Source organism: Glandiceps talaboti, chromosome 16 (genome assembly GCF_964340395.1).
Source record: "Glandiceps talaboti chromosome 16, keGlaTala1.1, whole genome shotgun sequence".
Classification (NCBI taxonomy): Eukaryota; Metazoa; Hemichordata; class Enteropneusta; family Spengelidae; genus Glandiceps; species Glandiceps talaboti.
In genome coordinates, this window is record NC_135564.1 from 3,198,132 (window position 1) to 3,224,527 (window position 26,396).

Consider the following 26,396-nt stretch of genomic DNA (forward strand, 5'->3'; position numbering starts at 1 on the left):
TTTGACAAAACAGAAATAGACGAAAGCAATGAAGAAAAATGCTTTTATTGACACATTTATATATTTTTAGCGCCATGCATTTACAACAGGGAAAATTCTTACATTTCTAGATTGGACATTTTTTTAAAGAAATATTTGTATTAAGAGGTACAAAGCAGATTCCATTAAAAGTAAAAAATGTTATTCTCTGATGAGAACTAAAATGATTGAAATAACCCCAACCCAAACTAAAAAGAATTTAGTTTTTGAATCCTACATTGACCTATTCAGAACAGAAACATAGAATATTGTATAAAAAAATAGTCCATAAATATAATTCAAAATAAGTCATTACATCACCTTCACTTCAGACTAAAATCATTTGAAACAGCATGTGACTTTTGGTGTGAATAAAAGAGTACCATTCATGTAGTTCTACCACTAGGCATTATTTAAGACATTGCTTACATAGTCCCTTCCCCCAGCATTCTGACATTGCTAACATATCCACCTCCCTCCCGCTCCAAGCATTCTGAGACATTGCTAACATATCCCCCTCCCTACCTCCCTCCCCCAGCATTGTGAAACATTAACATATCCCTTTCCCCTCAGCATTCTGCAAGACATTACTAACATATCCCCCTCCCTCAGCAGAGACATTGCTAATATATCCCCCTCCCTCCCTCCCTCCCCCAGCATTCTGTGAAACATTAACATATCCCTTTCCCCTCAGCATTCTGCAAGACATTACTAACATATCCCCCTCCCTCAGTAGACATTGCTAATATATCCCCCTCCCTCCCTCCCTCCCCCAGCATTCTGTGAAACATTAACATATCCCTTTCCCCTCAGCATTCTGCAAGACATTACTAACATATCCCCCTCCCTCAGCAGAGACATTGCTAATATATCCCCCTCCCTCCCTCCCCAGCATTCTGGAGACATTGTTAACACATCCCTTTCCCCACAGCATTCTATGAGACATTGCTAGCATATCACCTCTCCACCCTCAGCGTTCTTTGTGACACTGCTAACATATCACCTCTCCACCCTCAGCATTCTTTGTGACACTGCTAACATACCCTGCACTGTAATGTATTCTTGCCTTAGTCATATGGTTTGATTTCAAACCGGTGCACTAGTGATTGACTCCTTATACAAAGAATAACTGAACTGCCACTTTTGAGCTTCAAGTTACATCCTGGACAGACCTTCCACCTTCATCACACTATAGACCCGACATGAAATATGACCACACTATGAAGTGAATACTGACAATATTGATAATCATATCAATGCATGTACATTCATGTTATACAGTAGTCTGTTTATGGTGCTTAATAGTATATTCTGTTAATGTTCAAACCCATTCCTTCATACTTAAGCCTGTAGCTAGAATTGCAAAGAGCTGTTAATATAGTTTAAAATCTCAAAACATGACTGTCCAATCAGCTTATCTTTACCATGGAGTATTCAAATATATGTAGATCACACACAAATGAAGTGTATGTTGATGTACTTATTAGAGGCCTTCAAACAGAGAGATTCTCTTCAAGTTGTAACAAGGGTTTAATATTGTTAATCTTATTTTCTTGTATTCATGCACTTTAATCATTTTGTATATTTATTTACCATTAGTATAGTTGTCAAAATGCTTTTCAGTCACTCTCCACCTCGCTATGTATTTACTTTGTAATTATAATATGTATAATGGGCAGTGGCACTGAAATAAATGAATTGCCTTATAGGTAGTAGTCTAGTTCCTATACAGTATCATTACAATTTATACTGTGGTTATACCACAGTTGGCATCTAGACTATGTAGGGAGATGAACACATGCAGATGAGATGTCTTCATCTGCATACACTTCATTTGCATGTTTTTCATCTGCATATATTTGAATACTCCATGGTGATGACAAGCTGATTGGGCATTATACATTGAGATTTTCAAACTGTGTTAACAGCTCTTTGCAATAGGGAACTTGCAAACCAGACTGAGCATGCTCAGATACAAAGGACTATGGGATTATCTATGGTTTTCGTAATACTTAATCAGGAGCTACTGATAAAATAAACCTCCCACAATGGTCAGGGTGACTATGAATTGATCATTTGTGGTTACAAACAATGTAAAATTATTGTTTACAATACTATTTGATTAGTATTTATTATCACATTTCCCATGATGCAACATTCAACATGGCGGGTTTGCAAGTTCCCAATTCTAGTTCCATGCAAGCTTAGGTATGAGAGATTGAATGGAACATATTGTAAGCGCGGTAAACAGGCTAGACATGTAACTACTAAAACTAAAACCTACACTATTTATATAAAATTATACTATTAAATACTCTTTTGTTTAATATTTGCCAGAAATATTCACATAATATGAGAAAAATATTCATATCATCAGCTCTCAATATATGATCTCGTACAAAAATATACTATGATCAAAATAGTTATATATAATACTAGAGCATGGCTGCAATAAATATATGATCACAACACTTTGAAAAATAATTTTAAAAATATACAGTGAATGCTAAATAATTTACAGGACCGTATACTCTGTATGTTGAAGTGTTGGCACTGTAATGCAGCATTGCAGTACTGTACTATTTTCATTTTGTACAGCACTGTAATTGCAGCATTGCAGTACTGCACTATTTTCATTTTGTACAGAACTGTAATGCAGCATTGCAGTACTGCACTATTTTCATGTTGTACAGCACTGTAATGCCAGGGCTTGAAATTAACAGTCGTCCCATATCCACAGACTACCAATTCTTGTCATTGGGCTACCATAATTTGTAGCTAGTAGCCAACTCAGGCTACCACTGATTATGTGATGATTTAAAGGAGGGAAGATTTATGATCATAAAAGTATTTTAATAACACACATATTTCTACTAGAGGAACTCTGTTTTCAGTTCAGAAATATAGAACTATTGTCCACATCCTTGGGCTACCACTTTCTGAAACTTGTAGCCCACTAGACTACCAAGACAAAAAGTTAATTTCAAGCCCTTAATGCCGCATTGTATTTTTTATATTGGTATACAAATGTATAATATCATAAGAATCACAACGGCAACACTGCCTTGCATTGGTATGTTATATAAATAAATATACAAGACTCCCCCATTGCATTGAAGTGTTGTTTACGAACTACCAGAGCAAATATATTCCATGGAGATACTAAGATAAAACACAAGAATTACAGAACGGCAACACTGCCTTGCATTGATTTGTTATACAAATGGAGATACAAGACTCCCTCATTGCACTGATGTGTGGTTCATACACTACCAGAGCAAATATATTCCATGGAGATACTATTAAGATAAAACATCGAAATCAGCCATGAAGAACTTCACAAATAAATTTTTTTTTTATCAAATATTCTCAACTGCTGTGATAATGCCTCAAATAAAACTAGAAGTATTTCAACAAATCTTTAAAACAATAGGTAAGAATTCTAACCTTATGAGGTCTACTTGCCTCAGATGATAGCGTAAATGTCTTTCTTGTACTATATGGTGATGTGTCAGCTACATTTCAGCCTGATACTCACATAATATTGTTTTATTGGTTGCCATCATGGTGACAATATTTCAGGTACAATATGCATAATGTAGTTTTAATTTGTGTTGAACTGAAGGGTGGCACCTCAATATGGATGTCCATGTACTCTCTGGACACAGAGCACTGTTTTCATCACCAGCGTGCCCTCTCATAATAGCCAAATTTTGTTGTTGTGATTCAAAATGATAAAAACTGGCATTTCTTGTGAGTCACCCCATAATAAAACATAGGAGAACACCAAATTTTGGTGCACCACTAGAAATTGTGTACGTCAATCATGTCAAATTGGCTTAGAGGGCACACTGTTCATCATTTTGTATATATTTGGAATGCATTTAATGTTATATATACACCCATTGAGCCAAGAAGCACTGCACACATTGACTGACTCAATTGGTTGACCTGGTACATTGTATGTTACCACTCAAAAAGACACTGTTATTCAAGACTTGAGAGGTAGAGGTAATGTCAGTGTGAAATATTTAATTTCTTTCTTGATGCAGTGTCTTTTTGTCGTTTCAAGAACCTGGAAACAGTGACACCAAACCGACAGTCTTCTGTGGGAAGGACACTGTCATGGTAAACCCATGTGCTGCTTTCATCATCCCATACCAACATTATATCATTGCCATCTGCTCCAAGACCATTCTGAAATGCATAGGTATTGCCATTTACAGATACAACCACTGGAAAGAACAGTCCGGCACCACTGATATGTTGGTGTTCTGTCCATACATTGTCTTTGATGTTGTAGCTTTCATAGCTAGACAAGCACATTGCAGGGGATTCGATAGTGTTCCACCTTGACACTCGATCTAACCCACCTACAACCAAAATGGTATCATCTCTTACAGTTGCACTGCAAAGAGCCCTTGCATTCTTTAGAGGTGCCATTTCCTTCCATACATTCTTCTGGGGGTCATAGCGCATGACTTTTGGGGTAATCAGAGTTCCAGTTCTGACACCACCTATGACATAGATCAGTCCATTGTGCACAACTGAGGTGTGGCCATAGACAGGTTCAGGTAGTGGCGATACGAACTGCCATTCATTTCGTACTGGATTATAGCATTCGACTGATGATACTACAACATTCCCGTTATCACTCAATGTATTCAAACCCCCAATGGCATAAACAAGTCCTTTGACAGATGCCAATGTGAAGTAGGACCTTGGTTCATGCAGTGGACTTCTCTGTAGCCACTTATCTTGCTTGTGATCATAGCAATAACACAGCTCTGTTGGATCTTCCCATGGGTATAGAATCCCTCCTGCCACATAAATCACATGATCAGATGTACTGGTACATGCAGGCAGTCCAAGGGGATTTGGCAGTGGCTGAACAGCATGCCACCGATTTGTTCTTGGATCATATAACCGAACCTGAGTGCGACTCTTTTCATTACCGCAATCCATTCCAACGCATACTATCATCTCCTCAGTCCACATACCAGATCTAGGTGTGGCATTCAAATCTGTATCCTGAGAACTCTTTTCTGGTGAGAGATGCAGCCTCCTTACATTCTGTACTAGATACTGACAATCATCATTATTGGCTATCAACTGGTTGCACTGAATTTTACACTGGAAATAATTGCTATCAATCAATGCAAGCCGTACTTTACATAAAATGCGGTACAGAAACTGACTTCTATTCTCAATGTCATACTTAATCCAAGTCATGGCAGCTTCAAACACTTCTTCTTCTGTGATAACATTGAGTTCTTCTCTTGAAATGATCTCTATTAGTTCTTCACCAGAGAGCTGCATAAATTCATCCTGTTTGCAGACATCTTTAAAGTTATCATTCAGGAATGAATTTGCAGTGTTTTTCAAACCATTGCAGGTATAAGTATCGGCAAAGTGATAGACTCCGATACAGTTTGTTGGATGGAGGTGGTTTTCCATGAATCTACAGCAAGCATCAACAATGGCCTGTATCTGAAATAGATGTGCTGCTGAGAGCAGTGACTGCACATTTTCTTCAGTAATTTTTAATTTCGATGAGTAAATGTAATTCAGTATGAGCTGCACTGCCTGTGGATTCACATTACATATTACAATTTGATTTTGTCGACTTTCAGCTAAGTCATTTGTAAACATGGCTTTGAAGTATGAACTGCATGCAGACAGGATGTTACGATGACATGCAAATCTTCTGCTTTCAATAACCAAAGTCACATCGAAAAACTGTTGGCTTTCAAATAATTCATGTAGTCCTTCCATTAGTAGCTGAGCATGCTTTTTATTCTGGAACTCTCCCCTATCAAATCTGGGACTGACTTCTGGAGGGCTGGCATCAATTGAGGAACTGTTTTCAACAAGAAACTGATCCATTGTTTAGACCCTGGCGAGAAAGAGGAGGAATTTATGTAAGTTGGTGTAGTCGAGAATTTAGTAGAGATGTCATGACAAACATTTTAATATGCAGATATAAAAAATGAACAGGGTTGAAGAACCATGATTACATTTTGTGAAAATGAATGAATTAACAAGTACACTTTGCAGATGTCATTCTACTACCATAATACATCCACTATACTTTAGTTGGAACTGGATTGATTTTCTAGTCTGTTTGTTTGTTTGTTTGTTTGTTTGTTTGTATTGCTGAAGATCTTACTCTTTCTCAGAAAAATAGTTCACTGGTATGATGTGAACAATAACACTTGTTAAATAAAAATAAAAATTTTCTTTATAGCAGGTCTGTAAGAATGAATCTACTCTCTTTGAGGTTTTGGTATGACAACACACATTACAGCGCTCCATTACTTCATATCACACATTGTCTACATCACCCACTGTTCATATGTACATGCTTCTCACATAGATATACAATGTCATGTGAACTGTTTGGTGTCCCAGGTTAGTTAGACACTTGGATGACTTATTTGGAATAGTAAACATAACACTGATGTTTGAACAAGAGGTACAAAATGTTGAAGTGAAATTGCAGCACTCTGAGTAAAAAACTTCTAGAACACCAACAAATTTGTGTAATGGAAGAATATGAAGTCACAATTCTGTCTACCAGGTGACAACCAATCTGAGTGAGTAACTTGATGCCTTCTGTATGCAACAATGGTGTATTATCATACATTTGGTTATTGAATACCAGAGAACTCAGCCAGTTGTGAACTTGGTTGTACACAAGAACTCGACCCCAGTTGTGAGCTTGACTCCAGTTGTGAACTCAACCAGTTATGAAATCAGCCAACTTGAATACATGAATGATATTAATTCCAATTACCCAGAATTCATGAAATTAGCCCTCTCAAGTGTGCATCTAATGATAATTTGTCACTGAGCAAAACTGTCCTTCTGTAAAACAATACCAAATGCCTTACACTGTGTCTTGTCTGTGCCATGGCAACCTCTGTTACAAATGTATGTTCTGTGTGTACATACATGTAAAATCTGATACCATAAACGTGTTATATATATAAGAAACAGCAGAACTTACACCCTGCCTTCAGTAAAGACATTACCCATACATACTTATTATATTTCCATTGAACCATGGAGGTATAAGGGGAGATATCCCTTTATACCTCCATGATTGAACTAATGCTAAAATACCATAACATTGTAGCACTTCTCCTTAGTGACCCAGTTCTCCTGTATTAGGCCAAATAAAAAAAGTTGTTTGGTTCTGGTTACCCCACATATTTGAGGAAAAAATAATAATAAAATTGCAAAAATCACGTGAAGTCTCGCAAGAAATGGTGGATGCGGAAACTGATATCATCTTAAAAAGACAATGTAAAACTATTCTTCCAATCTGTAATGGCTGTACATCTGATAGGAAGAAATAAACAACACAGAGACCATTTGGAAAACAATAGAAAACCTGAACTAGACATTCACACACAAAAAATATAATAAAATATAATAAAATAGAAAAAAAATCTACCTACCCCACCTATTTTAAAATTGAATGTAATCGAAACCACACATTTTTTTACGCCTAATACTATAGTACAGGCTGGCCGAGTTTAAATAGGTCGATTTCTCTAGATATAATCACATCTCATTATTTACTGCGTTCAAAATCATAATGACAAGAAATGAGCGAATGGTTTCATTTACATAGACCCGTTATAAAACACAAAACGGTTCAATATCGAAAATATATCTAAATACTACAGTAAATTGTACTCGTAGTCGCTAGTCTATAGTCGTACATCGAAACCAGCAACGTTACACATATGGCCGTGTTTTGTGACGTTGCGAAACACGTTACCACAGCATATTTAGGCTGGCGATAATTCCGTAGTGTATAATGTACGGAGAAATCACAAATCATTGACATACAAACCTCTGAAACTTTGTGTCAAAATAACGTGTCTGGGGGAAAGTGATAACATAAACTCATAAAACGCCAAAGTTTCGTTGTTGTTGTGCTCACGTCAAACGAACACGATGCATTATGAGCGATGCGTCGTGGCACAGTTTCAGATTCAAATTCAGAATTTGGACGCGATTCGTTCTTTAACAGCTTCTCATCGTGAACACGGTACACGGGAAAATTTCGAAAAATAAAATATCCCCGGTCCAACGAAGTTGATTAAAAAGGTTTTTATCTATTACTATGGATCGTGGAAATTTAATCTTACAAAGTCTTCATTACAAACACAATCCAAACTGATCACCTCGTAACTACTCAATATAAATCTGAAGTCAGGTCATCATTTATACTTTGTTTGGTCGTTACTTGTTTACTCATTCTATCATCACTATAAAAAACTAAAATATTTCGCCGAAGTGTGGCCCCTCTGGAAATATTTTTTTGCCTGACAGAGCACGTTAGATGATTTGTACATAATTTTATTGCAAACTACTTTGCCCCATCATGCAACAGAAGTGAAAGGTCAAACCCAAAGTGTCGTCTGCTTCTGGGATTTGAAACTAGTTGCTGTGCATGTCTCTACTTTTCAGCTGTAGGTAAAGAACTAACTAACCACCATGTCTTTTTTATTAGCACAACTGAACTGCTAAGGTTCAGTAGTGCATGGTGCGGTGTCTGTCCGTCTGTGTGTGTGTGTGTGTGTGGGGGGGGGGCAACTTAAACTCAAAAACCACCAGACTGATTGCCTTGGACTTCCTTGGGACATTACTTTTGGTGTCTAGTTGGGAAATTATTCAAAGCAAAATGATCGCATCACAGGTGTGTGATTTGGGTCAAAAATGTCATTTTTGGTCAGAAATCTTAAACTCAAAAGCTACTGGGCAGATTGGTCTGAAATTTGGTGGGAACGTTCTTAGGAGTGTGTAGATTAAGATTTGTTCATGATATGACAATGTATGATGATTCCATCAGTAATATGCAAATTAGGGCTAAAAAAAATTCTTTTTTGGTTAAAAATCTTTAAATCCAAAACTACTGATCAGATTGGATGAAATTTAATGTGGATGCATTTGGGGGTGTATAGATGAAGAAATATTAAGCATTAATGATCTCATCAGTGATATGCAAATTAGGTGTATAAATGTGAATTTTGGTCAAAAGTATATATCTCAAAAAGTACTTGGTACTGAAACTTGGTGAGATGTTTCTAGCATTGTTATCCTGCAGAATTTTTTTTCAAAACATTTTGACACAACTGGCCCTAGCAACCATGACCACGCCCTTAGCAACAACCAAATGCCAGTATATATTGCTAAAATAACATCTGGTATGCAAGTGTGAGTAAACATTCAAAAAAATGTATGTAAATGACCTAGCAACAAGACCATGCCCATAGCAACAGCCAAATGATCACATATATTGCAAAGATAACAACAGGGATTAATGAATTAGCATTCAAAAAACGTATGCAAATATACTTAGCAACAAGACCACACCCATTGAAATAGCCATGTGATGATGTATATCGCAATGATAACAGATAACATCAGGGACTCATAGACGAGTGAATGAACATTCAAAAAATGTATGCAAATATGTCTAGCAACATGACCACGCCCATAGCAACAGCCAAATGATCATGTATATTGCAAAGATAACAACAGAGCTGGATAGGCAACTGCTTAATCATTCAGCAAATGAACACCTATACCTAGCATGGATGAGCGTGTGGATAAATAAATTTAAAAACTGTACAGTCAAGCTACAATGCCATTGGCGCTATTTTCATGTGTTGCATGACTGGTTTCACAGATCAATGAATTGACTATTGAAACATTCCAACTGAGACATCACCAGGAACTGAAACTTTTGAAGCTATTTCACTGTGGTCATATACTTACTCCATCTTTCAACATACAAGATTTGGCAGGGTTTTTTCAGGAACTGGTTTCTTGTTCTAAAAAGTATTCTTGCTAGATTTTTTTCAAGCACTAGTGTGTACTGGTGTAACAGGGACTAAAACACCTGTAGACTTGGCCAGTATATAATATATGAAATTATTTATGGCATTGATAAGACTTTAAAGGCCCATGATTGAATACCTGGATCTCGTATTACTCTTATCTTATCAGTGAAGCCATAGGTGGCGTACGATCATTCTTTTGTGCAAGACCAACTTTTCCAAAATCTTTACCAGTCAACTGTTTTTCATAACTTTCATACATCAATTTTAATCCTTAGGGTTTATAAAGTCCCCTCCCTTGTTGCTTTTCCACTAATACTTCTTGAAAATTTACATATAAATATATATATGGAACTTTTCACAGTACATTGAGTACATTGAGAGGAAAATGATACTGCTGAAAAGGAGGAAGACATGTTGTCGTTGTGGACCAAGCCAATCTGATGAAAATCTTCTGGAAAGCAGGCAATCACTCCTGGAACAATAATATTGAAAACAAAGGTGACAATAAACGAATGAAGTAAATAGCTATATCACATTTTGACCTGATTGGGACCAAGCGTTAGATTATTATGCCAGACTATGTTTTGTACTTGTCCGTGATCTGTACCCGAACTTACCTGATATTCTTTACATGGGACATGCACTAAGTAATATGTAAGTAGGACTTCCCTACTACACCATGTGCAGTCCTTCTCAGGACCAACAAATTCTCCAAAAAGAGAACCACTGAACCAAATCCATGTGCATGATTTATGTGTGTCTGTTATGACTAGTGGTGATGTACATGTTTTGTTCATTGTGAAGTGGCGTTCTAGGTCATATGTTTTCTGTTATCATCACTATTACTAGATAACTCGAGAGTTGATCTGTAACAGGAACTTATTGAGTATATAGCTTCCAATCAAATTTACATAGCCCACATATAAACAATAATTTTCTGGTTTCCAAGGCAATTTCATTATGTCAAAAATCTTAGATGTTGTCCTCAAAATACTAATACATCACATCCTCAATTTTAAATAAATGTTCATCAGTAAATTTCTAAATTTACTGTTTATTATCAATGACATACTGTGCATGTCAAGTGTTTTAGAATCTCCCACCTTTATGGCAACTCTCGGAAGTTCTCACGCTTTTATACAAGAGTTGTGGGTTTACAGTTGTAGCATTGACATTCTAAAAAGTAAATCAGTATTTTAATGTTGAAATAAGTACAGAATTATATGTGTATAAGAAAAGGACTTTATCAAGAGTCCAACTAAGCTTAACAATTTAGTTTACTATATGTTGTAGATTTAGGCTTATAGTTATAAAAATCTAACCTGTAGTTTCCTTGTCAAATTTGAAATTTCATACTTGAGTCAAAAAGAAAATTAATCTAAGATCTTATCTTCATTCACTGCAATGTCAAATAGTTGTGAGAAAATCTACAGCAGTTAGTTTACTTTGTATTGTGAATCTATGATAAATACAATTCAAGACTTCACACCAGCTGTATCTCCAACAGAGTCAGACGTGAAACTATGTGGTGTCTGTGCCCTGTTTTGCTTCAATGTATTCGCAACCCTTTTCTAGCCTCTCAAGACCTCCAAGTAACAAATGACGTCAGGCCTTTCACTGGAGTATCAATTTTCCATCTCACCATCTATGGATAGGGCAGCTAGACTATACAGGCAGAGAGAATTTGCAGCCAACCATCAGGTCAGTCATTTTCTTCCTTGTTATGGTGGTCTTGGGACTATCTCTCTGGCCTCATGGTCATACTGGGGTGTCCAAAGGCCAAATAGTTTTGTTCAAGTGACATGTGCAACGACATTCCCTAGTTTAAGACCTGAATATGTGTGTTTGGTACTTGACCTTTTCAGATAGTCACAGCAAACGCACTGCAAATCATTACTGGTCAAACATCGGAGGAAACTTGTCGGAAATAGGTAGGCTTTTGTATAAACTAATGAAGCAGTTTGTTGATGTGATGTCATCGCAATGTATCGGGTCTGTATATTTGAATACATTACATGTTTATGTGAATGGAATGGAAGAGGAACTTTTGTGTTTAAGCAGTTGAGGTTTCAACATTTTTTAATGCGTCATCAACTTCTAGCATTGCAACTGTGCCATACCCATATTTTTGCTTTGGTCAGCAAACTTTGGATCCTCGTCTGAAAAATTCTCTCCACATTTTCAGAGTTTAAATACAACATTTTAAACAAAAGAGGCATATTAATTGCTTTTGTAGACTTTGATTCTTGACTGACAATTTTTGGTAAGACGTGTTTATCAAGAGTTAAGAACTATTTGGCTAAGAACCAAACATTAGTTTAGAGACTGTGAAATAGAAGTAACTGCACCACAGATCTGAGCAGTCACAGTGAATCATTGATTAAGTGAAGATGCCACAGTACTGAATATCTTCTGACATCGTAATTATTTAATTTTTAACATCTGTTCTGCCATATTTGCTGTCTACATCATATCCTGGATCATGTGGACAGTCAACATTTGTGTCAGCGCTCATTAATTTGCCTCTTTTCTGACTCTGAAGGCAGATGCTGAACACAAGAAATTCAAGAAGAAAATCTAAACGACTGAGTAACATCATTAAGATTGGAATGTTTGCAGTGTCACCATCAAAGTGGAGTTTTTCAACAAACAAACTCCACTGCTAGAAATTCTCCTGAAAAATCAAAGCTTGTATCAACTGTGGTAAGTAAACTATGATTTTTCAGTCATGAGAGTCCATAATTATTGAAGCTTGTAAGTTGTCAGCTGGTCTCTATCCAATAATCTGTCTGTGACTCAAGGGCTTATCTTGCCAGTGTGTCATCCATGACATGAGGTAATGTCATAGGACGTGACTGCAGTGTAAATGAATAGTGTAAATGTCACACTCTCATTACAGTGATGATGACATTACACATGTCCATAGTGATCACTATTTAACTTGTATCGCTTACATCAAAACCAATATTTGTCCCTGTTAAAAAAGAATCTTTATTCTCATTTTATATTACAAGTCTGAATTTGGTTATCAAAAAATAAACCAAGGTAGAAAGTCACAACTTACTTAACAAAGTTACTTTGAATAATAATAGTCCGTGAGATCCAACATTTGTGTCACACTATTAATAATAGTTTATTTTCATGACAGATTTCATGACTTTTTCTTATGTCATTGTTTTTAATATCCATTACAATATACATTAGACTTATGTCACTGAAACAAGTATGACACACTGAGTTAAAAATCACAAGTAAAGGTAGTTGGTGCATAGATTTGTTAACAGTTGTAGTGGTGATGACTGTAGTGGTGGTGGTGGTGGTGGTGGTGGTAGTGGGGGTTACTTTTATTATGTTACGTTAAAAAGGCATCTTTATGACTCTGAGTGGAGGAAAATGTGTTCTACCTTATCATCTAACGTTACTTCTCACATACTAGTGATAGGCTTGCATTGATGTCCTCTCAATTCATCATGAATGACTATTTATATAGATGCTATTTACAACCTTATTTTCTCTCTCTCTCTCTCTATGACTAAAGGATCATAAACATGTGACATTTATACTGAACGTAAATATCATGTGATGACGCAATTTCGCAATCATGTATTTATGAAATATAAATAGATGAATAAGTACAGTAATTATAAGAAAGACAAAACAAATTGGGTTAAAGGGTTCTCAGTTGGAAATATTTATCTGAATAAATTTGTCAAGTTTCAAGGACGTTTTGTACATCATGGTTGTATGACCTTTTATAAGAAATGTGACTGATATTAAAAATACCTCTAGTAGTACTTTTGAAAAAACCCATTTACAACCCCTGTATCATGCATGTACAGACTTAAAATACATTCACCAGAAATACCTTTTTGAAATTTGTTGTACCTTATTTTAAATTAGGTAGCTTGCTCATTGAATTACACCAGTCCCCTACAGTGTCATAATAAACTGATAAAATGTTTCCTAAAATAGACGAATCTTTACCATCATTTGATGGTTTGTATTAGCAGTTCAAACTAAATAAATACATTACAATTTATGAGGTTAAATAACTGTGAAGTCATTTTTTATGAGAAACTGGTTTAAAACTTAAAGGAAATACGTCTCTCCTATCACAAATTCAACAGCTTTTGACCAACATTATTATAAATATATTAGTTAGTTAATTCTTAATGTTTAGAAATTTCAGTATGCTTTGCTTTAATTTTAAATAATTCTGTAAAAGCTACAGAAAAAGTGGAAGTAGAAGTAAAAATATCTGACTTTATCATCATAAATTGTGTACCTTTGTGTTTACATTTTACAAGCAACTACATCCGGAAAGTATTTGATAAAGATATACACTCAAAATGATGAACTAGCTGAAGGAGGGAATTCCCTGCTCAGTACCTCAGTGTCATTGAAGAAACTCAGCTAAAGATAGACCACGTTGCAAACATATATCCAGGCTGTGTTAGAAATGGAATGTTGCCTTATCTCACGCCCATGGAATGCAACCTCCAGATTAGAAACTTTTAAAAACTCAGTCCAAAATATATCACCAAACGAGCATCACATGATTGGTACAATATACAGCTTTGAACTTTCACTGCCTTTATATTTAGAAGTCAGTGATGTGTTCATGACAAATGTAGTTCGTACAAGAGATTGAGATAGAATCAGCTGACCTTTGTGGATGCCAAAACAATTACAGAGAAGAATTTCTATGATAGGGTAGTAGTACATGTTTGAAACAAGGGGCCATCAAAAAGGGAAAACTTAGACAGTGGATTTTAAATGTTCTCAGTAATAGAAGTTTATAGCCAGTGTGTAAGCTTTTATAGTTGCAAAATATTCAGAGTTTCATATTGAGGTTAGAAAAAGTAAATTAAATGCACATGTTAAGAAATGGGGACAGTTTTTTGAAATTGATAACTTAAGAAAAGTTTTTGAATACAAAATGTAAAAATTTCCATTCATGAAAAAGTTGTATCTTTGTAATAAGTCCAATAAAAATGTTATTAAATACAAAAAAAAGTGAGTACACTTCAACTTTTGTGTAATTTATAGGAAATATTTCCTTCATGAAAGTATCAATTTCAGTTATGATCAAACTTTAAATTATGATCATGTATAGGATTTGTTTTCATACTAACTGCATGATCGTGAACTTACTACCAACTAGTATGTTTGTTTCACTTTAGTGTGTTCGTTTCACTCATTTTGAGTTCCCTTTCCAACATATTGCAAAATAACATAATTATTCAATTCTAGAATATTTGTTTCTTCTTAAAGTGGGAACAATTTGCGATATCCCTTGACACAGCTAGGATTTTTAGGTGGTATTTAAGGTATGATTAGATTGTATGTCTGTCGACAACTTACAAAGAGAAATGTTCATAATTTTGATGAATGATCTTTCAAGTTTCAAATGACTAGGGTTCATTATAATTTGTATGGTATACTGTCACTTTGTTGCAGTGTAAGATATTTGAGTGAACTCACTTTTCCAGACAGCTCAGTAGATAACAGCTGTTGTAACTGGTATTGACATAAAGATGACTGCATGTATTTGTATAAATCTCCTATTGAGCCACAACTCACTGAATCATTATCTTGTGATTTACTTTTGTATTGTATATTTTGACAAATCACAGCTGGCTGCCAAAATGAAATGTCATCCAGATCTAAAGAAAGACATTTTGACATTTAGTTTAAATGTCACCATACTTACTCATCATGGGCTAAAGAAGGGTTGAGATAACAGGCTTTCAAATTACATCTCGGTGAAAAGAAAAACTATACCATACCATACCATACCATACCATACAATACAATACAACACATCACAACACATCACAACACAACACAACACAACACAACCCAACGCAACGCAACACAACGCAATGCAACACAATACAATACAATACCATACAACACAACTCAACACAACACAATACAATACCATACAACACAACGCAACACAATACAATACAGTACAATACAATACAATACAATACAATACAATACAATACAATACAATACAATACAATACAATACAATACAATACAATACAATACAATACAATACAGATAGATATTATTTATTATAGTGACACAGTTTCACATACAAAAGTATACACGTACATACAGTACTCAAAGAGAAAATTCTTTGTAATATACAAGTAGTAATTATGTGAAACCCCAGCCAAGTTATTGGCTTATGAGTCACTTGTACCAAAAGTGTCTCCACGTGTGGTATTCAAGAAAAATATAAATCGTAAGCCTATCGCTTTTCCCCACAATAATCGTCGGGGTTGTTGGTGTTGATGGTGATGTTTAGAACAACAACAACAACAACAACAACAACAACATAACAAACATGAACCACTCTTCCTAATGAGGAGGATTATGCATACAATACCATATACCACAACACAACACAACACAACACAACACAACACAATACCCTTCATTACCCTTAGTGGGAGAAACTGAAATGTCTGCTTTGAAACATACAAAAATGACAAATATTATGTAAAAACACTAATGACAAATGGTTTTTGTATTTAAAAAAACATGCTAAAGTCAATGAACTTCCTTTACAAATTCAATGAATGTAGAGGAATATTCTTAAAGAATTTTAAATTGACTTAAAATCACTAAAACTGACAACCAAGTCTGAAATAAACGGAGCTTAAAAAATTTAAGAAATCTACATAAAGAAATGTTAGTATAAATTACTTCTTAATTTGTTTGTTTGTTTGTTTGTTTGTTTGTTTGTACGAGTAGAAGAAGAGCTGATAAAAGCAAAGATTTGTTCTAAGGTGTCTATTGATTTGTAATTCTTAATTTCTGAGTTCCATAGCTAACTTAATGGTGTAATGAACTCTTAGTTCAAAATACTTCATCATAAATTGTATAGCCAAGTACAGTCTACAAATTTGACAGCCTTTTTGAAATATGAGAATGATAATAATTATAAATATACAAATTATTATTACTCGAACTCATCGATCTAAGCTAAATTAGAAAAGATAATAGTCAGGCAAATGCCACAATGTGAGGACATAATGCACAATTGTATAGATATCTGGTGTAACCTTCACATTTACTATAAACCTAAAATCTAGTGCTGAATAAGTCAAATCTGTGTTGGAATTAATTCCGAAAACTTACAAGTCTATCTACTGACTGAATCTTTGAATGATATGCTCTATTGCTCACCTGAAGAAAATAATAACAAAAAAAAGAGAAACAGAGTCACAGATTTAGCCACTAAGTCACCATTATTATAGATTGCTTTTAGGCTTGGAAAGGAGCACTTCTCCTGAAAGTGAAGCAGAAGCTAGTAGGAAAATAACAAGAATGAGTGTAGCAGAGTCACAAATTTGGGCAATAGACACCATTTAACACTGATTTTAGGCTTGGGAAAGGAGCACCTCTCCCGAAAGTGAAGCTGGAGATAGTAGGGAAATAAAACAAAGTGAAAGGTTTATGAGTGACTATTACTATTTTAATATCATTTTGACAGTAAGTGGTTTTAAATTCTGCTTTAATCTAGAGGACACTTAGAATTTATGAGAGAACTCAATACTCATGTTACCTTTAAATTAGAACCATACATTTAGCTGTTGGTGGGATAATTATTTGACCTACTATTTTCAAGTTTACTGTACAGTGGTGAGGCAAATGGAGAAATAGTTTTCTGGTATCAAATGCACCATACTCGGATGGCGACAGCTATAATCACTGGGGAGTCATTACAGGAGAATTTGACTGTTTTACAAAAAATCTCTTGACAATATCTTGACTTAATTGGTTTAGAGCCCACATGCCTTATTTTGATAAAGTTAGATGTGAACTGACTTTATTTAAAAAGCAATATATAATCTTACTAAATTATCACACAAGTCAGTGCTCTAATGTATTACATTGTTCCAAACACAAACACAAACACAAACACAAACGCAAACGCAAACACAAACACAAACACAAACACAAACACAAACACAAACACAAACACAAACACAAACACAAACACAAGCACAGACACAGACACAGACACAGACACAGACACAGACACAAACACAAACACAAACACAAACACAAACACAGACACAGACACAAACACAAACACACAGACAGACAGACACACAGACAGACACAAACAAACACAAACACAAACACAAACACAAACACAAACACAAACACAAACACAAACACAAACACAAACACACACACAGACAGACACACAGACAGACAGACACAAACACAAACACACAGACAAACAAACAAACACAAACACAAACACAAACACAAACACAAACACAAACACAAACACAAACACAAACTTGAAATTGTTTCCTGTGTCTGTAAGGTCATGTGTTCTGAATAATGGGTCAGTCACTTAACAAAGACTGAAGTATGCAGTTGAAAAATTTCAGGTACTAAAAATTTTCAATTTTGTGTGTGAAACAAAAGTTTTTAATAAATTAATGTAAATTAATACGTTCAATTACCAACACAGACGTATTTCATTTGAAGTCACTGTGTTCTATTCTAGGTGAAATTTTGGTCATTAAATTCAGCATGTTTCTGTACATCACTGATTTATATTTTAATTGATAGTGCAAGATTCATGTTGTCATTTTCCCAAAGTATAAACCACCAAACACAGCATGGATTCAGGACAATGCAGTTGATATGATAGTCTGAATCATGTTATTGTAAATTTGAACAAAGGAAACCATACATTACTGTTAGCCCTCACAGAGAGACATATGTCAGGTCTTATCTTTATGCTATCCAAACCAGTGCCAAGCTACGTGTATATAGCTATTTGCATATAGATATGTATATAGCTACATACATAGCTATATATATGCTATATTTGTATATAGCTATGTATTATAGTTTTCTGTTAGTTATGTTTGTTATTTTCTGTTACTAGCTATATATATAGCTATACATATGCTATAATTGTATATAGCTATGTATTTTAATTTTCTGTGCTGCTCCTAACATGCTTAGTGAGTCCCTGATACAAAAGGGATGCAATAAATAAATACATGTACCATAAAATATAGCTAGAGATAGTAAGACCATGTCAAAGCTGTTGGCTATACAACTGTATAACCACGGTTGTATTGATAAATTTGAAATAAACTTACTAAAACTATTAAGCAGTATGAAAGTTTCCATCTCCCACAGAGTAATTGTGTATGAAAACAACAATGTAATGATAATATGCTGAAATACAGTTTTGACCACAGTCACTTGTGAACTAATATTCCATTCCAGGATGGTGATATTCTAGTCTATGATGATCATAATACAAAATAATGATGTTATTATGGGTATTTACGATATTCACCACAGACACTGATAACGGTACTTTATTTTTGAATATCGTAAATACCTATAATAACGTCAATATTTTGTATTATGATCATCATAGACTTGAATCACTATCCTGGAATGGAATATTAGTTCACAAGTGACAGTGGTTTTGACAGGAACGCACAATGAAGTGAATCCACATATCAATGCTAGGAAATTGATTGAACAGAACATTCAGTAGTTAAGATTAAATAGTACTTAACTTACATTCTATCATCTTCTTAAAGACCCACTAGCACAGTATACATCAGCTAGTTAGGAATGTCATCCATTTACAAACTATGGCTAAGATTAGAAACATATGTGATTTGGGGTCATCTGAGTTCACCTTTAGACTGTATGTCTGTGAGGAATTAATGTATTATATGAGAAGGAGTAAGATTTCTTCTGGCATCATTCTAGTTTCTTATTTGCTGTTTAAGACCTACTTTTGATTAGGATTGAATTTGTAGGTGTTGAAAGCAGTCATATAGCATAGCTATAGAAAGTGATAGACCTGTTGCCGGTTCCAAGCTGCATTGTGCGTCTCCCCATACAATGCCATGCATTTGAGTACGCGCTGAGGGGTTTGCATGTGCTACTCAGGGGGATGTTTGTCACCTGACTGTACCTGGGTTCACCCGTAAAATCACTGTCTGTCATTGATATTGTTTAGTCTTGATTATATAAAATCACTCATAATCAAAGAGGTCAACATGTTTTCCATCATTTCCTGATGAAAATGTTATTTCAAAGGTAATAAATACAAAACAAGACTATTAAAATGTAACAACATAAGTGATGTCATCTCGCGCAATACATCTTGGAACCGGAAAATCAACTATTGGTCCAGAATGATCATTATCTTATCATTTTTGTGATCTATTGATAAGATTACACTATTGTATGTGAGAATCTGGTGTTGAAACTCTGACCTTTAAGATTATTGGTGAAACATTCCAAAACATATTGTTAAAAATGAGATGATAAGACAACAATCACTGGAATTCAACAGATTCTTTAAAACCTGCATGAATTTGGTAGTGAATCTACAATTGTTCTCTAAAAAATTAATAACTTCTGAAGAAATTTTGAAACTCAATTTTGTCCTTTATTATAGTCTAGAGAATGAATTTTAGATATTAACAATTGAATACAGAGTTGGTTTCCTGTATTTGTAGACTGTAAGATATGTCATGTTATTCAGCTCTATAGGGCTGCTAATGTAGATTTATAAGACCAGCCATATAATATTACACAAGTTTCCGCCATAGTCTGGTATTGTATCCTAACAATTGACAAGTATATCACCATAACAACAGTCCTTCTTATTATCAGAAGCAGAAACTATTCTCTCTGTTTGATTTTAATCAACATAATGACCTCTGTTTGAACTTCTGATCACAAGTTCAAGGTGAGGCTTACATTTTTTGATCTAGCAGGCATAGTCCCATAAAATAGTACAGATGTGAGTAGACCCTTTCACATCCTCGGGAGCGTCATTAGCAGAAATTGACTGTTTTGTATGTACCGATATCTACCATGTACTTGTACTCTATCTTTATACCATGCACGAGCCATTTAGAACAGAAAATATGGAATATATACATGTACTCTGGTCATTCTATGTCAGTGATGACAACGCATGTCTATGTCACTGGTTCTGCTGTGTTCGAAATATGAGTCAAAATGTTCAAAATTGTCATTATTTACCCCGATTTTCCTTTGATATTACTGGTACTGGTATAGATATGTTATTCACCAATATTTTCCTTCATTCAGCCAGAAAATACTCATGACCTATTAAGGGTTGTCACTACTTGTCTATCAACTTGTAGTTACAAAGACCCTGTAGGTCACTCGTACTTTCCTTGGCTGAACTAAGACAAATATTGGGGAATACCATCTAAGTATCCTAGCTTGTACTGTGCGTCCTCACTGACCACATAGGACTAAAATCAGGATACACACAGATGAAAAGGATACAATTGAATAATAAAAGGTTAAAAGATTTACAGTTCAAAGTATGATATGTCTTGGCTAAAGCCCTATCACTTAAATCCTAGTAAGAGAAACTAACCCTGGTTGGATGTGTCGTTCACCTGCCATGCACTTTGGGGCATCTGTACCATAGTCCAGTTGCCAGAGGTGGTTTTGGGGGGTTAACCTTGAAATGTGAGTTATATGATATTTTTTTGCAGATTCCACCTCAGAAAGGTGTCCTGTTAGCATATCTGACGGGTGCCACTCGCGCACCCCTGGGCATTTTGTTATATCGCGAGAAAACTGAACAGGTGCATAATTTCACATACAACCGTGATGTCTGCAACATTGCAGTTGGTTAGGCAAACCAACTGAATGATGCTATGAGGATTACATAATATTTGGATGCATCCAAAAATTGACAATGACATTATGACTGTGGAGAAATACATACTCATTAACCTATCAATGCTATATGAAGACTTTTACACTCATTTGAAAACTCATTTTAAAACACATATTAACATAACTATGAATATACCAAGGTTTATGTAAATATTCATTGACTTTAAAATGTCCCTCTATAACCACTTATTTCTTTTTGATTTCCTCAGATTTAAAGTGTAAACAACAGCATACAAGTTGATGTACCATAACCGACCATCATCCATCATCAAATACAAAGTTTCCCGGAACATTGGTCATCCAGAAACAGTCAAAATTCGGTCAGTAAGAAGACTACTTGGAGGCTCCGGTGGTGATGGAGATGACCAGCCATCGGAGAACCGGGAACCTCCCCCAAGTCCAAAAGTAATTAAGCGACGGTCCCAAGCAGAACGAGACCGAGCTGAGTTACAAGAGCTTATTGCTGCATCCTCGCATAGTCCAAAGTTGAAAAGGAAGTCTCTTACTAAACCACTCAACTTCAACTTTGCACAAGACCCTGGTGATCTAGAAGATTATGGTGGTGGTGCTACTAATGCCTACGTAACTTGGAATTTACGACAACAAGAAATAGCGAGAACAGCAGAGCGCGAGTTACGAGAATCCCGTGAGACACCAAGAGAGAGAGATAGGTCCTTGTATTCACAATTATCAACAGAAAAATTAGACAACACACCATCGGTGTTTGTTTCACCTGCAAAATCATCAACTACAAATCCTAAAAAGACGTCCGACAATGTCTACGACTATTTCCCTGATGTACACAATTTCATTGATGTTCAGCATCTGCCTAACGTTTTGTCAGGACTTAAAGAAATGTATGAAGATCAAGATTTAGTCGATGTCAAGCTGTTAGTAGATAGAGATGAGTACCCTTGTCATCGTGTGGTGCTTGCAGCCAGCAGTCCATACTTCAGGGCAATGTTCACTCATGATGTTACAGAGAGTCGCAAAGACCAAATTCGCATAAATGGGGTTGAATCAGAATCAATGCGGTTGATCATCCAGTACGCATACACTTCAGAAGTAGAAATCAACGTTGAAAATGTTCAAGGCTTGATGTTAGCATCTAACATGTTTCAGTTGCTGAATCTTCGTGATGCCTGTGCAGCGTACATGGAGCGCCATGTCACACTGACTAATTGTATCAATATCTATTTCTTTGCGTCTGCACATGAATGTGGCAAACTACAAGATCTTGCGAGGAAACTCATCTATGACAAGTTCAATGACGTCTGCAAAGAAGAAGAGTTCTACAATCTGGGCAAAGAAAAGTTGATTGATCTTATATCAAGAGATGAAATCAATGTGGATAGAGAAGAAGTAGTGTATGAAGCAGTCATGACGTGGGTGAAACGTGAATTGGAAGCCAGAAAAGATGACCTGATGGATGTGATAAAGCATGTGCGGTTTGCATTACTGAGTCCATACTTCATCCATGATTGTCTGGAACGAGAGCGCCTCATATACTCCCACAAACCCTGCCAGCAGCTTTTTGAAGAAGCACTCCAGTATCACCTACTGAAAGATCGACGCCCCAATCTCAAACTACTGAGCAACATGAACACAAACACACGACGAGGAATGCCATTCAGAGATATGGTGATGTTCATGACAAGAAACGAGATATCAGACTTTTCTATTGGTAATGATAACTATCGCCTGAGAACACTGCCAGATTTCCTAGAGCATCCAGAAACTGTTGTCATGGGAGAAAATCAGATCTTTGCTGCAGGGAAGCAGCATTTGGATTTCAGCACCCGTCGCATGCACACACGTAGAGGGGGAGGTCTATACCAGTATGACCTGTTTGAGAAGAAGTGGCTGTCTCGTGCTCCCATGTCATATGCTCGCACGCACTTCCGACTTGTGGCTATCGATGGTCTGATATATGCAGTAGGAGGGATGGGTGCCGATGGGGTGTTATCCAGTGTTGAAGTTTATACGCCACAGACGAATTCCTGGCGTCTAATAGCACCATTACCACATGCTTTACGAGGGCATTGTGTTGTTGCATTTAGTGGGCAGTTATATGTCTTAGGTGGAGAGTGTGAAGACACAATACTGGATTCCTCCCTGTGCTACAACCCAAGGACTGATGCCTGGTCCAATACAGCAAATATGATACTCCCAAGATGCAGTGCTGGCGTTGCTGTCTTCAACCAAGAGATCTACGTGGTAGGGGGTACAGTTGGGTTGATGAGTGACAAGATACCTGACAACATGCTGAAATCGGTGGAAATCTACAACCCAAGTAAGAACGAGTGGAGATTTGGCCCAGAGTTACCAGAAGGAAGATGTAACTGCCAGATGGTCACCTACAGCAGTGCCTTATATTGCATGAGTGGAGAAACAGGAGATGAAGAAGTTGAAAACAGAATATGGAAACTGGAATCTGAGAAGTCTGGCTGGGTAGATGACCGGGTCAATTGGCCAAATGTTACACCACCGTATAATTGTGTTGTTGGTAGAATGATCAGAGACTCCTCATGATAAAGGTAAAGTATTAAAATGAAATGAAGGAGAATGGAAATTTATTCTTGTGTATTAATGTTTCTCATTTCTGTACGACTATGTCAAAATGTTAAATGCTAAACTGTCTGTTGTAAATCACGTTTGTAAAAGACGGGGAATATAATGTCAGTTTAGATTAGGAGGTAAATTCAGTTGAGAAGAAAACAGGTGTCTCATTGACCTATAGAGAAAGTTGGTCCAGAACATAAAAATAATCCTATGTAATCCTTGTGTCTGTATTGAAAAGATAGCACTAGTGTGAGAACCTGAGATCGAATTCCTGGGCCCTTGAAACAAAACTTCACCCATTCACCTATTGAGATGTTACCTGGTTGTTAGTCTCGCTGCCAGACTCGTGACTATCGTCCCTAATCTTTGTATTTATGCCGAGTGGCTTAGCTGTGGGAAGAGAGGGACTAGTCCCGCATTTCTTGCAGCTTTGTGTGCCTTACAAAGCTAAGGGATGATAGTCACGAGTCTGGCATTGAGACTACCTGGTTGTAAGAGATTTGTGAAAATTCCCCAATTCGTGTAGCGTGAAAGATTCACTGTTGTTGGCACTTCTCATTACACAAAGTGATAAGGAGTGTCTACAGTGACAAGTCTTTCAGTCCACAATCAGAAAAATCATCATATCTCCATGAAAAACTATGTGATTTTGACAGACTTAATGATAACACCAGATAAAATGTAGCTGCTCACTTGGAAGAGATCTTGACCAAAATATCCTGACATTGTATGCCCTGTTCATCATCTTATACATAACTGTACAGAAATGAGAAATGTTCCCAAAGTACGTTTTATTTACTTTAACAATGCCCTTAAAGTTTACTAAAGCATCCAAGTTATCTGGGACCAGTATTTCAACCAGTGTCTCATAGGAAAAGTTGTGGATTTCTTCAGCTTATTGTGTACCCACAGACACTATGGGTGTGGAATGCAATAACTTTTCATATTGGATAAATTGATTGAAATTTCTGATACAGTGATATAGGAAAATTGATGATAAGGGCCTCATATTCAAATAGCTGATGTGTTTGTCCAACAAAAATATGCCAAAATGATGTTGATTATGGAAATTTGACAACGAAATCTTCTAAGAACTATCAAGGTCCTTGGGATTTCAAAGTCTCTGACAATGCTCTTCCTTGATCTTTTTTACAGTGTATTAATGTCACTTTGCATTGTCATTTTTCACCATTTACAAACTACACTATGTAGTTTTTTTTGTATAAATTTTAGCTCAAAGAATTCTTTGATTGTAGTTCGTGCCTCCAATCACTATATTTTTAGGAAAATTTACTCATTTTAATATTTTCAGTGAAGATTTGAGTAGTATCTCATGGCACTCTTGTCGTACATGTCATGAAATACGTATTAGTTTACTTTTGAATGATTTACAAACCAAGCACATAAAGACAGTAGATACACTTTATTACCAGCAAGAAATTGGTCAAAAGTGAACGCTTGGAAGATGTGTAATCATTTTCTGATATGAAGTACCGGGGAAATGAGAACTATGTTTTCAGGGCATTGATAGATAATTTGTTGAAAATGTAGAACATTGTATTAAAATAGAAAAGTCAATTTGTTTGTTTGTTTGTTTGTACATCATTGTAATCCTTTCTGGTGTATTGAAAACAATTTTGTCTCTTTGTAAGTGTTTCAAAATGTTAATAGAGAACAAGATTTGAAACTTTGGTTATTATCACTACATCATCATACATGTTCAAACAGGAATGGTTGAAGCAAGCATATCTACAGACACATACATATGTGCATACACACACTAACTCAGACAAGTACATAAACATGTACACATATACACACTCTCACCTACACATACTCCCCCCCCCCCCCACACACACACACACACACATGCATACACACATGCACACACCCACACACAAACAAACACACATATTATACATACATACAAATGCAAACACTCGGACAAATGCACACACTCACACACACATGTACACACACACAACCCTATTCATAATCATACGAATGCATATATGTTTACCTTCAATCCTGTATATTGGCATTGGTAAAGTAACCATCAAAGCAACAAATTGACAAACAAAATACAAACCAGCCAAACCAAAGTTTCTGCAAATAAAATCTTTGACAAAAAAGGTCTCTTTTATCATAACACTGATGTATTTTTGACTTACAGAGATTTAGCTAAAATTTTGTAGCACTAGCATCTAAC

At 35.8% G+C, this 26,396-nt stretch overlaps 2 protein-coding genes across 3 annotated transcripts; one reads left to right on the plus strand and one right to left on the minus strand.

Moving 5' to 3' along the window:
* Nucleotides 1-2,544: 2,544 nt before the first annotated feature.
* LOC144447506 (kelch-like protein 41) lies at nucleotides 2,545-7,984 on the minus strand. Its single transcript, XM_078137549.1, has 2 exons — nucleotides 7,883-7,984; nucleotides 2,545-5,914 (listed from the first exon to the last, which is right to left on the minus strand). Exon 2 carries the CDS (start codon nucleotides 5,902-5,904, stop codon nucleotides 4,036-4,038), a length of 1,869 nt encoding a protein of 622 aa, XP_077993675.1. The 5' UTR covers nucleotides 5,905-5,914; nucleotides 7,883-7,984; the 3' UTR covers nucleotides 2,545-4,035.
* Nucleotides 7,985-11,519: 3,535 nt separating this feature from the next.
* Nucleotides 11,520-26,024, plus strand: LOC144447345 (kelch repeat and BTB domain-containing protein 8-like). 2 transcript variants are annotated; one of them, XM_078137314.1, is made up of 4 exons: nucleotides 11,520-11,579; nucleotides 11,744-11,809; nucleotides 12,421-12,581; nucleotides 21,835-26,024. In XM_078137314.1, the coding sequence occupies exon 4, from the start codon at nucleotides 21,866-21,868 to the stop codon at nucleotides 24,155-24,157; it is 2,292 nt and encodes a 763-aa protein (XP_077993440.1). In that variant the 5' UTR covers nucleotides 11,520-11,579; nucleotides 11,744-11,809; nucleotides 12,421-12,581; nucleotides 21,835-21,865; the 3' UTR covers nucleotides 24,158-26,024. The 2 variants fall into 2 exon arrangements, with proteins under 2 accessions (XP_077993440.1, XP_077993441.1); XM_078137315.1 differs by lacking the exon at nucleotides 11,744-11,809 and having other exon boundaries at nucleotides 11,549-11,579.
* Nucleotides 26,025-26,396: the final 372 nt, after the last annotated feature.